This window comes from Ctenopharyngodon idella, chromosome 3 (genome assembly GCF_019924925.1).
Source record: "Ctenopharyngodon idella isolate HZGC_01 chromosome 3, HZGC01, whole genome shotgun sequence".
In the NCBI taxonomy this organism is placed as follows: Eukaryota; Metazoa; Chordata; class Actinopteri; order Cypriniformes; family Xenocyprididae; genus Ctenopharyngodon; species Ctenopharyngodon idella.
The window spans coordinates 18,553,073-18,567,960 of NC_067222.1; the positions used below are offsets into that span (position 1 = coordinate 18,553,073).

The window sequence follows — 14,888 nt, forward strand, 5'->3', positions numbered from 1 at the left end:
AGTGTGTTTGTCTGAACAGAAACACAAGAACACTGAGAGAATATATGGGTTTTATTCATCCGTCTACATCACTCATCCACACTCTCACTTCAACAGCACTGATCCACCGTCACCTTCACTATTGTTATGATTTGTGAGTATTTTTATTACATTATCAAAAGGAATTTACAGAATCAACCAGCATCACACACACACACACACACACACACACACACACACAGTCATCAGGATTAGAAACCGAGTACAGGAAGAAATACAAGGGTTAATTTCACTCTCGATGGTTAAATACTAAAAGTCAGAGTGTATCTATGAAAACAGCTGCTTTCATCACACCGAATCAGATGAAAGCCGTCAGATGGAAACGAGTCGGTCCGTGATCCAGTCCGTGATCCAGTCCGTGCCATTCACATGTTCTTCTTGTCGGGATTCTCAGGAGGGAAATATGGAGGTGGCTGATCCTGATCGAACAACAGGAAATACATGAGGAATCGTTTGAAATGACTCCAGTTCACTGAATTACCTGTAGAAGTGATTCGCTTCAAACATGAACGTTCACTTCTATAATGAGAAATAAACTTGATTTCTTCATGATGGATTATTGGTGAAGGAAATAATCAAATTCTGTGTTTTCTATCTTAACATTTCTGGTCTCATCAACTGAATTCATAAAACTTTGTAAATTTAATAACCGGAGTATGTCTTAGAAGAAAATATTATTTCAGTCTACTCTTTTTCATGTGTGATTAATTGTTTATTTGTAATTATGCGTAAAAATTTATTAGCAGTTCATGATTGTGTGCATGTCTCACCATGGGCATGTAGACGTTGTGAGGGTTGCTGGGATTGTAAAACGCGCTGCTGGCTGCTTCTGCTGCTTTGGCATTTCCTGGAGCGACTGTGAACGACAGACAGAGATCAGGTCATGTGAGTAAAGGCCCGATATACTCCGTGTGTGTGTGTGTGTGTGTGTGTACCTGGAGGAGGACACCAGTCCTGTGGTGGTCCGGGATACGGAGGAGGCGGAGCCATGTACATGGGAGCGCTGGGATACACACCTGTTCAATAAAGTTCATCAGTACTGAAACACTGGAGCAGAAGATCGTGTCATCATCAGTTACCGTTTGACCATACCTGCAGCAGCGGGGGGGTATGGGTAGGGGTTGTACGCGGCCTGTGGCATGCTGGGATACGGGTACGGCTGCGGCATGGCTGGACTGGCGTATCCGTTCATCCCTGCGGCCATTCCGAACGCTCCGTTCTGAGCCGGAGGGGCTCGAGACGCTGCCCGACACACACATTCATTCATAAAGACCTTCTTACATAAACACACTTGTGTTTTACACACATGCACATATATTTCAATATATTTAACATCAAAGGTTAAAGCACCGATCGACAGAGCATCATTTATTGTTTGAGCAGTTGAATGTGCTCTCAGACAGACAGAAACAGAGTCCAGCCCCGTGTTTTGCAGTGACCCTCACCGTTAGTGGCCAGTTTGAAGAGGTGCTGTCCCAGCTCAATGGCGCCTCCGCTGGGGAAAGACATCTTGAAGTTGGCCTGACCCTCCCAGCCACCTGAGAGAGAGACACACATTAACTTGAGCTGAACACGGCATCATAACGACAACAACACACCGCAGGTGCATGCTGGGTAAAGCACTCTACCTCCCGCCTCGGCTTTGATCAGACCCTGAATGTAGTTGGCGGCGAAAACCGGCTGTTCGATGCTGCAGTTCTTCATCAGGTAGTATGGAAACATGAAGGAGCAGAACTTGTCTTTCATCGTGCTGCTCACGAACACCACCTGAAACACACACGCACAAACACACACACACACACAAACACACACACACACAAACACACACACACAAACACACACACACAAACACACACACACACACACACACGCAAACACACACACACACACAAACACACACACACACACACACAAACACACACACAAACACACACACACACAAACACACACACACAAGTCTGATTAACCTGTGCAGGTGGGTTAAGGTTATGAATTAGTTAACCTTTTTTTGGGTGGGTTATGAATTAGTTAACCTATGTTTGGGAGGGCTATGGATTTACAGTTCCCCTATATTTGGTTAGTTTAGGGTAATGGATTAGTTAACCTTTGTTTGGGTGGCGTATTGATTCATTAACCTGTGTTTTGAGTGGGTTATGGATTAGTTAACCTGTGTTTACGAGGGTTATGGACTAGTTAACCTATGTTTGCGTGGGTTATGGATTAGTTAACCAGCATTTGGATTGGTTATGGATTCATTAACCTGTGTTTTGTGTGGGTTATGGATTAGTTAACCTGTGTTTACGTGGGTTATTGACTAGTTAACACGTGTTTTGAGTGGGTTATGGATTAGTTAACCTGTGTTTACAAGGGTTATGGACTAGTTAACCTATGTTTGCGTGGGTTATGGATTAGTTAACCAGCATTTGGATTGGTTATGGATTCATTAACCTGTGTTTTGTGTGGGTTATGGATTAGTTAACCTGTGTTTACGTGGGTTATGGACTAGTTAACCTATGTTTGGGTGGGTTATGGATTAGTTAACCTGTGTTTACGTGGGTTATGGACTAGTTAACCTATGTTTGGGTGGGTTATGGATTAGATAACTTGCATTTAGATGAGTTATGGATTCGTTAACCTGTGTTTTGCGTGGGTTATGTACTAATTAACCTATGCTTGCGTGGGTTATGGATTAGATAACCTATGCTTGGCTGGGTTATGGATTAGATAACCTGCATTTAGATGGGTTATGGATTCGTTAACCTGTGTTTACGTGGGTTATGGACTAGTTAACCTATGCTTGGGTGGGTTATGGATTAGATAACCTATGCTTGGCTGGGTTATGGCTTAGATAACCTGCATTTGGATGGGTTATGGATTCGTTAACCTGTGTTTGGGTGGGTTATGTATTCGTTAACCTGTGTTTACGTGGGTTATGGACTAGTTAACCTATGCTTAGTTGGGTTATGGATTAGATAACCTGTGTTTGGGTGGGTTATGGATTAGATAACCTGCATTTGGTTGGGTTATGGATTCGTATCGATTGCATTGTTACGCCACTAGGTGGCAACAAATTTACTGTTAAAAATATGTCTATCACTGAATCATTCTTTCAGAAACAAGTCTTCATGAATCCAACTTACAAAAATATTCTGTTTCACCTGTCTGGATCTTACATGTGTGTTCAAGCATCTTATCTAATTTGTGGTAACACGTTACAATGAGGTTCATTTATGAACTAACCATGAGTGATACATTTGTTACTGTATTTGTTAATCTTTGTTCATGTTAGTTAATAAAAATACAGCCGTTCATAGTTTGTTCATGTTACTCCACAGTGCATTAACTAATGTTAACAAATACAACTCTTGAATTTAATAATGTATTAGTAAATGATGAAATTAACATTAACAGATATTAATAAATGCTGTAGAAATGCAGTTCATTATTAGTTCATGTTAATGTAGTTAACTAATGTTAACTAATGAACCTTATTGTAAAGTGTTAATTTGTTGAGATTAACAGTCTGTTAAATTCATTTTACAAGAATAATGAACACAAAAAGGACAGTTTGAGTCAAGTATTGTGCATTTTTCACTTACTACTGTTTTTTATTAGTTGTTTAATTATTGTAATGGAACCAGAACCGGAATCTTTAGGCAGAACTGGAATCGGAACCAGAAAATTTCTCACGATTCCCAACCCTAGTTATGGGCTAGTTAACATATGCTTGGGTGGGTTATGGATTAGATAACCTGTGTTTACGTGGGTTATGGACTAGTTAACCTGTGTTTGTGTGGGTTATGGATTAGTTAACTTGCATTTGGATAGGTTATGGATTAGTTAAGATGTGTTTGGGTGGGTTATGGATTACTTTAAACTCTATTGAGTGAGTTATAGATTAGTTAAAATGTGTTTGGTTGGGTTATAGATTACTTTAAACTCTTGTGTGAGTTATAGATTAGTTAAGATGTGTTTGGGTGGGTTATAGATTACTATAAACTCTACTGGGTCTGTTATTGATTAGTTACGATGTGTTTGGTTGGGTTATGGATTACTTTAAACTCTATTGGGTCTGTTATGGATTAGTTAGGATGGGTTTTGGTGGGTTATAGTTACCCTGTACTGGGTGAGGTAGACGGAGCCCTTCTTGGTCCCCTTGAACAGGTCATTCTTGGGCGTGACGTCACTGAAGGAAAGTTCGACGTTCTTACATTCTCGTAAGATGCTGAAAGACCAGGATGAAAACAGGAAATTAGGTCAGCATGGGAACTTTAAGCACACATCTGTTCCCAGAGCGGCCACAGTTTCTCAACAGATATGAACAAACACTGTTACTACAGATCCTGCAGAAATCACCCGCACTGCTGCGAAGAGGATGATAAATCTGATCTCAAATCACACTTGATCTGATATCTTTATCTGTGTAGTCAACTTAAAACAGACTCACTAAACCATATATGATTTATATCAAACTATAAAGATTTGTGACATTATAGATCTGATTAAACACAAGAATATGATATGATGAGTGTCACTTAAGGATCAGCAGATCTGAATATGATGGCAGTGTGTCAGTCAGACTCTATTACAGACTCGGGGTCCAAATACAATCATAACAATACCTACAATAAACAACATTAGACATGTATCATCCGCGCGCGTGTTATATCGACAGATATGATGAAGTCAGTGTGTGTGTGTTATTGTGATCATATGTGTTGTTGTTGTTGTTGTGTATTTTGTACCTCTCTCCGGCCTGGATCAGCACTCCCCCGTTCGGGTGATGGTTTCGGTTCAGCGTCATGTTCTCCCGCTGATCAAGACTCAACTAAAGCAGCGCGACTGTGTTTAATAATGGAGTGTGTTATTAATATGCGATCACCGACGATGCCCTCGATAAATAGTTGCGCACTTTATTTCCGGCACCACGTGACTCCTCTCGCTGATCACGTGGCCTGAGTCGTGACGCGTCAGGCCTGGTAAATAACGTCCTCAACTTTTCCCACTAAATACAGTCTTCAAAAGCACTTTTTACTGTTTTTGACGATAAATCTGACGATTTATTTATTTATTTATTTTTTTACCGTCAAAAACTCGTACATTGATGAGATGTAATATTTTATTTCATGATTTTCACTCCTTAAATTTGTACATTTGCACCTATTCATGCACTTTTTAATGGAAAATAATATAAACAATATTATAATATTAATATTTTAATTATTAAACTCAAAAAAATAATTAAGTGTTCACTTAAAAATACTGGAAACAAGATGTTCTTACACATCTGACACACAATACGCCATATAATGATTTATTTTTGCACCCTAAACACAAATAATTATAAATGAAAGTGTAATGAAAGACATTCACTCGCTGCTTTACTTCAAATAGCTTTATTTCAAATGAACGTTCATGTAAACAGACAGTCAGACACTACAGGAGAAGGGGATTGTGGGTAGACCGAGTCAGCGGGTGAAGGGGATTGTGGGTAGGCTGTATCAGAAGGGTCTGAACTTCCTCTGCGCTCTCAGTATGGCGATCCTCTGCTTATCCTCCTCAAACTTCTTCCTCAGCTCGGCGATATCTGAAACAGACGGAGGAGAGACACAGGGCATCATGGGAAGCCTGAGCGGGAGGCGTTGTGAATGGTGAGAAGCGCTTCAGCGTAAACTCACGCTCTTTCTGTGTGTTCCTGTGCTGCCACGAGTAGAAGTTCAGCAGCTCCTTGCGCTGCTTCTTCTTGTCCTCTTTCTGAAGCGTCCTCTGATTGGCCGTCTCGCTGTGTGGGCGGGCCTTGGCCTTCGTCACCTTCACCCAGCCCTCCTCATCCTCCTGCTGCTGCTCCGCCTCCTTCTTCAGACGCTCCGCCTCCTGCCGGTCATGAATAATTAATGAGCTGGTCAGATGACCATGATGATTGTGTGTGTGTTTCTCACCTCTGTCTTCCGTCTGTCGAAGTTGGTCATGAACTGATCGACGGCGCCCTGCAGAGCCGAAGCGTTGACCAGTGACTCCGAGTACTGCTGGATCCACTCTATACACACACACACACACACATCAGAACACACACACACATCATCATCATCATCAGAGGTGTGTGTGTGTGACTCACTGCTGACACCGGTCCGTACGGGTCGCTCCGCGGTGGAGACGGTTAGCGGGACGCTCTGCGGGTGTCGTTTGGCGGCTCTGACACCGGACTCGCTGCTGAACACGATGTAGGCCACTCTGAAACACTGAACACACACAAGTGAGTGAGTGTGTGTGTGTGTGTGTGTGTGTGTGTGTGTGTGTGTGTGTCCGGCTGTAGTCTGTCACCTGTCTGCGCGTGGCTCTGAAGTATTTGGACAAGTCGCTGTCACTCGATTCGGACGCTCCTGGTTTATCACTCAGTTCCACCGACTGGATCGAGCCGAAGCGGCTGAAGACGTCTGTGAGAACCCTCTGAAACACACACACACACACACACACACACAGTCAGATAAAATAATAATAAACAAATATATGACATCTAAAGTATGTAAGGTAGTACAACTAGATCTCTTCTATTGAATCCAAAAGGTTTTAATTATATTTTGCTGCATATAAAGGTATTTTAAAGATTATGAAGTGTCAAAAGGTCATTCGGTTTAACCGTTCAAAGGCCAATACAGCCATTTCATTTGTGATTAAAATATCCTAAAATGTAATAAATGTATATATTTTTTATTCTGGCATGATTTTATAACATCATATATCAACATAGTGCAAAATGGTATTAAAATTATGTGTAGAAGTCGTTGCTTTGTTATGAGAAAGAATGTCCGGAAAAATTAATTTCATTGATGTCATTCGGAGTAACCAATATAAAGGGACCATTTTGGATCAAGTCATGTGACAGGATGTGACATCATTCAGACACTCTCAAAGGACCACATGGTTGTGAAGCAAAGTAGCTAAATCTTTTAACTATTTGAAAAATTCATGTTTTCACTTGATCATACGCATGTCCCGAAACATCAGGTCATTCGGTACAACCGCTATAAAACATGGAAAATGTTGTAATATTTTAAAAACTTGTACTAAATATAAAATGTTTGATTGTCCTTTTGTTAGCTAGCTAGATATCAGCCTGTTAGCATTGTTTGAAAATATAGTCATTTGGTAAAACCAAAATTTTGGTTAAACCAAATGACTTTTTTTGGTGACAAATTTTGTCCATCTTGTAAAAAATGACAAAATCAGTGTTAATTGATTATAAAACCACATAATCTCATTGTTCACACTTAATAAAACTTCAAAATTAATTATATCTGCATTATGGTTTTTTTTTACACTTTTATTCGTCAATGACCGGTGTGTGTGTGTGTGTGTGTGTGTGTGTGTGTGTGTGTGTGTGTGTGTGTGTGTGTGTGTGTGTGTGTGTGTGTGTACCTGTGTGCAGTAGGGCGGCACGTTGAGCACGAACAGTGTTCGGTCCAGCGGTCTGTCTGTGTTGGACTCGGATCGGACTCGATGCTCCTTCACACACATCTGATGAAGAGCATGAGTTTCATCCTCACTGAACCTCAGCGACAGCACTGCCACACAAACACAAACACATCACTAGAATGAATCAATCGAGTCTCGAGCTCTTCATGCCCTGCGACTGAAGCGTTATTATCATCGCCAACGAATATAAGCATCTTATTAGTTTTATAAACTTTAATTTACCAGTAAAACCTCCAGGAATGACGCACGCGAGTTGGTCTTCGGACGGCGCCATCTTCGTTTACACGCGTCACCGGAAACAGAGACGCAATGGCTGCTGGGAACTGTAGTTCCACTGAGGAATTGCGCCAAATGTGATAAATTAGTCATCAGAGGAATACGAGTGAATGAGGGAAATTGTTGCTGCGCTTTAAAAGGACTAAAACTATCATAAAAGTTGATTAACACTCGTACGCATTCTACTCAAAGACTTCTAGAGTTTTGTTTTATATTTTACACATTAGTGAGATTTATTACTAGTGGTTTTGAAAGAAGTTTTTCTCTGCATTTATTTGATCAAAAATACAGAAAAAACAGTTAAATATTATTACAGTTTAAACTAGCCTGAATATATAGTAAAGTGTAATTTATTCCTGTGATCAAAGCTGAATTTTCAGCATCATTACTCCAGTCTTCAGTGTCACATGATCCTTCAGAAATCATTCTGATATGATGATTTGATGCTCAAGAAACATTTATGATTATTATCAATGATGAAAACAGTTCATATTTTTGTGGAAACTGTGATACATTTTATTTGTCAGGATTCTTTGATGAATAGAAACAGCATTTATTTGAAATATAATCTTTAGTAACATTATAAATGTCTTCACTTGCTGAAATAAAGGTATTAATTTAGTCAGAACTCCCACACTTCTGAGCGGCAGTGTAAGTGTAAAATGACACGTAGTAAATAAAAACGGCACAGACACAGCAGGTTATAAAGCAAGATATTTACTGGAGAAAAAGAAAAGCGTCACAGAGCGTCACATTAAAACCCGGAACAGAAAGAGAGCTCGTGATGGCAGAAGAGAAGCAGAAGGAAGATAAAAACAGTGTTAGATCTTGATGCGGAAGGCGGTGGCGTGAGCGTGGGGCGTCTCTCCTCCGCTGGTGCCGCCGCCGCCGCCGCCGCCGCTGCTGGTGCTGCCCGTCTGGCTGGAGGACTTGAACAGGGCCTTCAGGATGGTCTGCGGATCCACCTCGGCTGTGGACGCGGATCTGGAGCCGGAGCGAGACGACGAGTCCTTCTGAGACGATCCGCCCGCGCCGGGAGTGTCGCTCAGCCTCCTGAAACACGGCAGACTCACGTCAGTCACATCAACACCACACACGACTGACAGAGACACTTATGGAAACGCATTTACAGTGAGGAAATTATGAGGTTAAAATGTCAAAATGACAACATAAATTGAAATTATGATATACTAGTCATAATTGACAAAAAGTTGAAATTATGAAAGAAATTGAAATGACATACTAAGATGAAATTAACAAGTCAAAATTATGACAAATTGAAAATATGAAATGTTCAAATTTGTGACAATGAAATTATGACAAGTTGAAATTAAGACGTACCAAGTCAAAATTGACAAAAAAGTTTAAATCACATAAGTCGAAATTATGAAACAAATTAGTTGAAACTAAGACACAAGTCCAAATTTACAAAGTCGAAGTTGACATACCAAGACATCATTATGAAAAAAGTTGAAATTATGACAAATTCTAAATTATGACATACATTGAAATGACGACAAGTTGAAATTATGAAATAAAGTGTCAATTTTTACTTCGTATGTCTTAATATCATAGTTGAAATTATGACACACTAAGTCATAATTATGACAAAAGGCCAAATTTATGAGTTTAAACGACAAAGTCCATTTATGACAAGTTGAAATTATGAAAGAAATTGAACTATAACATACTAAGTCAAAATTGACAAATTAAAAATATATTTTGAAATATAATTATGAAATAATTTCAACATGTCATAATTTCAGTTTAAGACATAAGTCAAAATTGACAAAAAGTTGAAATTATGACATTGTCATAATTATGTAAAAAGGTCAAAATTATGACATAAGTCTAAATTGACAAAGTTGAAGTTGAAATTATGACATATTAAGTCATAACTGATAAAAGTTTAAATGACAAAAGAATGATATGTTGAAATTATTAAACAAATTGAAATTATGACAAGCTGAAACTAAGACATATGTCGAAATTTACAAACCAAGTCATAATTATGACAAAAAGTTGAATTTATGACAAATTCAAAATTATGACATAAATTGAAATGATGAAATATTGAAATTATGACATACTAAGTCAAAATTTACAAAGTCATGACAAATTGAAAATATGAAATTTATGACAAGCTGAAATTATTCAAAATAATTACAAATTTCAACATGTCATAATTTCAGTTTAAGACGTACTAAGTCAAAATTGACAAAATTATGACAGTTTAAATTGACAAAAAGTCAATTTATGACAAGCTGAAGTTATGATATTCCAAGTCATAATTGACAAAAAAAAGTTGAAATGACATAAAATAATGACAATGTCATAATTCTTACTGTCAATTTAGATGTCATAATTTTGACTTTCATGTTATTATTTCAAGTTGTGACTTGTTGTGTCATGTGACGTGTTGTTTCCATGGTAACTCACAGGAGGATGGGCTGCTCTGACGTGATCACACTGCCCTGCATGTGCAGGTTACACTTCATGGGCTGACCTGGACACACACACACACACACACACAGTTCACGAGAGTTGGGCTTGTAGAAATTATAACTGAAATATATATATATATATAAATATACACACACACACACACACACACACACTATCACACAGCAGAACTTTAAAAATGTGCAAAGCTTTATGAACTCAATTGATTAGTCATACTTTTTGATTTTCATTAAAACGGAATCCAGAAGATTACAACAGAACACATGGAATTTGTGAAAAATAAAATGTAATTTGGGGAAAAAACAAGACAGATTTGACAGAGTCGTTGAGAGGAATGACTTTAATGGTCTCTGGATTATGATTAATGAAGTCTCACCGTCCAGGCAGCGGTTGTTGTACTTCCTGTAGGCACTGACCGCATCCTCCTTACGCACAAACACCACCTCGGCCACGCCCACTTTGAGCAGCCGCGCCCGCTTGAGCGCGCCGCACACACAGAACAGCTCCTGCACACACACACACACACACACACACAGGTGTGTTACTGTCAGTGTACGACACACACGTCACATGACACGACTCAGAGGAAACTCACCACTATATCCTCCTCCGTCACGCGAGGATGAAGGTTATTGACCGTGATCTTGGTGCCCTCCAGAGGACTGAAGACAGGCTGACACACACACACACACACACACACACACACACAGGTTAACCGTACACCTTCATCAACAGCACACTGCTCATTAGTGATTAATCTGACGACTCATCGATTCATTCAGTGACAAATATTGTTTAAAAAGCTATTTTAATAAAAACGCTGATTTTCATTATCGTTGTGTCGTCGCAGCCCCAGTCCTCGACTCTGATTGGTCGAGCAGCTTGTCAATCTGTGTGTGTGTACCTGTGGGGGGGCGTGTGTTTGTCCGCCGGCATCTCCACCCGCCTGTTGCGTGGCGACGGTTGTCCTGGAGACGGGCTGTAGGGTCTGTGTGGGGGGGCGGGCAGTCGCCACGGAGACGGATGGAGGCGTGTACGAGTCATTCTTCACCACCTTAGTGATGGGAGTCGAGAGAGAGACGGGCACCGGCTGGAGAGAGAGAGAGAGAGACTTAGTGTGTGTGTGTGTGTGTGTGTGAGTGTGTGTGTGTGAGAGAGAGAGACGGGCACCGGCTGGAGAGAGAGAGAGAGAGACTTAGTGTGTGTGTGTGTGTGAGTGTGTGTGTGAGAGAGAGAGAGACGGGCACCGGCTGGAGAGAGAGAGAGAGAGACTTAGTGTGTGTGTGTGTGTGTGTGTGAGTGTGTGTGTGTGAGAGAGAGAGACGGGCACCGGCTGGAGAGAGAGAGAGAGAGACTTAGTGTGTGTGTGTGTGTGAGTGTGTGTGTGAGAGAGAGAGAGACGGGCACCGGCTGGAGAGAGAGAGAGAGAGACTTAGTGTGTGTGTGTGTGTGTGTGTGAGTGTGTGTGTGTGAGAGAGAGAGACGGGCACCGGCTGGAGAGAGAGAGAGAGAGACTTAGTGTGTGTGTGTGTGAGTGTGTGTGTGTGTCTCACTCGTGTCTGCAGGTTGTTGGCTGTGGTGAACTTCATCTGTTTGTTGGGCATCACACCATCATCATCATCAGTGGTCATGTGACCACTGACCGGATTGGCTCCGCTGGGAACGTTGATGCGGATCCCGCTGGTCATTCCCACAGGCCTCTGCTGTAATGAACACACACGTGTCAGTTAACTGTCAATCATGAGTCGGCGCGCCCTGATTGGTTGCTATAGTAACAGCTGGTTAAACACACTAATCTGTCATTCGCTCACCTGGATGGTTTTGGTGATCTTCAGAGACGCTGCTATCTGATTGGACGTCGTCGGGACGCTCCTCTTTAAGCTCAATCTATCACGTGCGTCGACTACTTTGGTGATCCCGCCTCCTGGCTGCAAGGCCACGCCCACTCTGGCGCTGGGGCCGGTGTTGTGGATGTGGATGTGTGGGATCCCGGCGGCGGGTTTGACAGGCGACGGCTGGACCGGCGCGATCACGGGCGTCTGCTGCTGTTTGCGTGAGTTGATGGTCTGCCGCGCGTCCTGCACCGCGCCTGCGCTGCCCCCTCTGCCCCGGATGCGGAACCGCGCGTCCTTCTGCGCCAGCTTCTCCCGCGCGTCCTTCACCTGAAACGCTGGACGGACAGACGGACGTAAAACTAGAGTCGACATAAACGCTTCATAAACATCAATCTTAATGCGTTTACCTCCTGTGGTTCCGCCCACTCCCAGTCTCTGTCTGACATCACTACTGCCAATCTTCTGACGGGCATCAAAGGCCCTGCCCACTGACCCCGCCCCTCTGCCATATATGGGCCTGTGGGAGAGACAAACAAACACATATGAATAACTCAAACAAGATTCAGCAAGACAACATTTAAAAGCGTTTCTTACTCTTGTTTAATTATAATTTCAGTCGGAATCAAAGTTAACCTCCATTTCCAGAGTTTTAGTTCCGTTTCGTTCTGATTGAAGAGTAAGAAAACCTTTTTTGTTTTGGAATCACGCACTTCTGTCGCTCGACGGATATCGGCCGATACATCGATCAATCACTGAATGAACGCGCGATTCAGTAACACAGCAGCTGCCTGTACTAACGCTTGCAGTGTGAGATAGTGTGAATGAAACAGAGAAATTAATTTAATGAATGTACGAGGTTTGTTTGTAAAACAGCCACAGAAACCCGCTGGACGCCATGAGTCACGCGCGTCAGCCAATCAGAACACGAGAGCGGCCATATTACCCAATGAGCGGCGGGAGAAGGCGGGACATCTGCTCACTAAGAGCCTTACACGACTGCGTTTATATAAAAAAGAATACGGCTAAAACGCCGCAGCGGTTTATCGTATCGCTGTTTAAAGTGTCGGGACAGCTTTACCTCTTACTGACTCCGCGAACGTTAAAGCTGCGGCGACGAATCACTTCATCCAGAGAGAGATCCGCCATATCTACCTTAGCAGGATTCCGTACAGACACTAGTGCGCATGCGCGTTACGTAGATATGGGCGGGACCAGAGCAATGCGTGACGGGCAGCAGAAAGGGTCAAAATACACACGCACGAAACGCGAAAACGCAAGACGATTCAGTCACAGCGTGTTTTGCTTTAGTGTACAATACATCCACAATTTTAAGCCTTACTGTAATCGAGAAATAAAGCATTACAGATAGATACAATTTACTCCATTAGGCCTACTTATGTAATTGAGTAAAATCTACTTATTCTATTTAAATAAATAAATAAAAATAATGAAACACCTTGCTATTTAAAAAAAAAACAAAACAACAAAAAAAACTTAAATGTATTAAATAAAAGTTCAGTTTTAGCAGCTTTTACATCATTTCCTAATTCCTTAAGCACCACATAAAAAAGATGTTTCTGATTGCTGGATTTACAGTGATAAAATAGCCTGTGAAAAGTATAATCGCAAATTAATAATGTATGCCTCGTTTTCTATCATTTAAGAAACCAAATATTACATGTTAATGTAGTAACAGATCATGAGAAAACACCGAAAATGCAAAACAAACGCCTGCATCCAATAAGAACAGCGAAGCGCCGTGACGTCATCGACAATCCCACAATGCACTGTCTGCAGACCTCATTCATGTCACAAATTACGCTTTTTCACCGTCATATACTAATAACTGAATTGCATTTCTTTGTGAAGTGTAATAATGAACGATATAAAACACCTCCTGACCGAATCAAACACTGAACTCGAGCGCTCGTGCTCGCCTCACCGTCACTGTGCACACCGGCGCTCGTGAACCGTACTGCGGGCTCGTGAACTGGCAGGTTATGCCTTAAACTGATGAGTAAGGAAAATAACGACGCGGGGTGACGCCCGTGTCCTCGCTCATTCTCGCGAGAGAAATTTTTGAACGGGTACAGGTCCGTCTGCTGAGGTGACTCACCTACTTAGTGAGATGCCTTGCGGAACCAGGATCTGCCCCGAAAAACCCTGTGAGGAGTTAAAGAAAACAGAAATGCTGAAGTTAGTGAGTGATGAACTTGTTTTAGGTTATATTTCTGTACTTTCAGAGAGCCGCGAGGGAGCGCTAGAGGTCACTGGAAATACATAAATAACGTGTTTACAATAAAAATAATTGAAATACTTTTTTATGTACAAAATAAATAAATGCTTCAAATAATAACTTTTGATTAACTGATTAAGTAAAGCGGATCTAAATAAAAATAATTACATATATACAAAAATAAAACTTGATTTAAATGAATAAAAATAAAAGCAGTGTAGAAATGTCAAGTCAAAAATGCTGAAATCATCTGTGGTTTCATCATTTAAATATGCAAACATTAAGCAAATGAACAGAAATGAAGATGTCTGATTTATTTGGACAATTCATGAAGAACTATACTAGTAAAAAAGTTTAATAGTTTGTTTTAGAGAGAGAAATAATTCAATAAATGATCAGTCTACTATTCTCATTTAATTTAATCAATTTAAATGTACTTGAAAGCAAGAATATTTTCATTCGAGACCAGAATTAAATATTCAAAATAGACACAATCTAATTAAAAATAAACACAAGTTACTTAAAAAAATAATACTAACATCAACCCAGCGGCAAATGATCAGCTG

General features: G+C 40.9%; 3 protein-coding genes, 1 long non-coding RNA gene and 1 other non-coding gene across 5 annotated transcripts; 1 reads left to right on the forward strand and 4 right to left on the reverse strand.

Annotated features, from left to right (window-relative positions):
• Positions 1 to 33: 33 nt before the first annotated feature.
• wbp2nl (WBP2 N-terminal like) lies at positions 34 to 5,006 on the reverse strand. Its single transcript, XM_051885954.1, has 8 exons — positions 4,785 to 5,006; positions 4,156 to 4,264; positions 1,668 to 1,806; positions 1,485 to 1,577; positions 1,132 to 1,281; positions 975 to 1,055; positions 810 to 895; positions 34 to 458 (listed from the first exon to the last, which is right to left on the reverse strand). The coding sequence occupies exons 1-8, from the start codon at positions 4,841 to 4,843 to the stop codon at positions 405 to 407; spliced, it is 771 nt and encodes a 256-aa protein (XP_051741914.1). The 5' UTR covers positions 4,844 to 5,006; the 3' UTR covers positions 34 to 404.
• On the reverse strand, positions 1,816 to 4,149 carry LOC127508226 (uncharacterized). Its single transcript, XR_007928722.1, has 3 exons — positions 2,332 to 4,149; positions 2,073 to 2,206; positions 1,816 to 2,041 (listed from the first exon to the last, which is right to left on the reverse strand). It is a non-coding gene; the product is annotated as an uncharacterized LOC127508226 (long non-coding RNA).
• Positions 5,007 to 5,419: 413 nt separating the features above from the next.
• Positions 5,420 to 7,902, reverse strand: rrp7a (ribosomal RNA processing 7 homolog A). Its single transcript, XM_051885931.1, has 7 exons — positions 7,735 to 7,902; positions 7,456 to 7,601; positions 6,361 to 6,486; positions 6,155 to 6,278; positions 5,979 to 6,076; positions 5,718 to 5,913; positions 5,420 to 5,626 (listed from the first exon to the last, which is right to left on the reverse strand). Exons 1-7 carry the CDS (start codon positions 7,784 to 7,786, stop codon positions 5,541 to 5,543), a joined length of 828 nt encoding a protein of 275 aa, XP_051741891.1. The 5' UTR covers positions 7,787 to 7,902; the 3' UTR covers positions 5,420 to 5,540.
• Positions 7,903 to 8,489: 587 nt separating this feature from the next.
• poldip3 (polymerase (DNA-directed), delta interacting protein 3) lies at positions 8,490 to 13,316 on the reverse strand. Its single transcript, XM_051885782.1, has 8 exons — positions 13,165 to 13,316; positions 12,063 to 12,603; positions 11,805 to 11,954; positions 11,156 to 11,341; positions 10,847 to 10,924; positions 10,628 to 10,757; positions 10,228 to 10,294; positions 8,490 to 8,841 (listed from the first exon to the last, which is right to left on the reverse strand). The coding sequence occupies exons 1-8, from the start codon at positions 13,230 to 13,232 to the stop codon at positions 8,610 to 8,612; spliced, it is 1,452 nt and encodes a 483-aa protein (XP_051741742.1). The 5' UTR covers positions 13,233 to 13,316; the 3' UTR covers positions 8,490 to 8,609.
• Positions 13,317 to 14,086: 770 nt separating this feature from the next.
• On the forward strand, positions 14,087 to 14,241 carry LOC127510316 (U12 minor spliceosomal RNA). Its single transcript, XR_007929556.1, has one exon. It is a non-coding gene; the product is annotated as a U12 minor spliceosomal RNA (small nuclear RNA).
• The last annotated feature ends 647 nt before the right edge of the window (positions 14,242 to 14,888 follow it).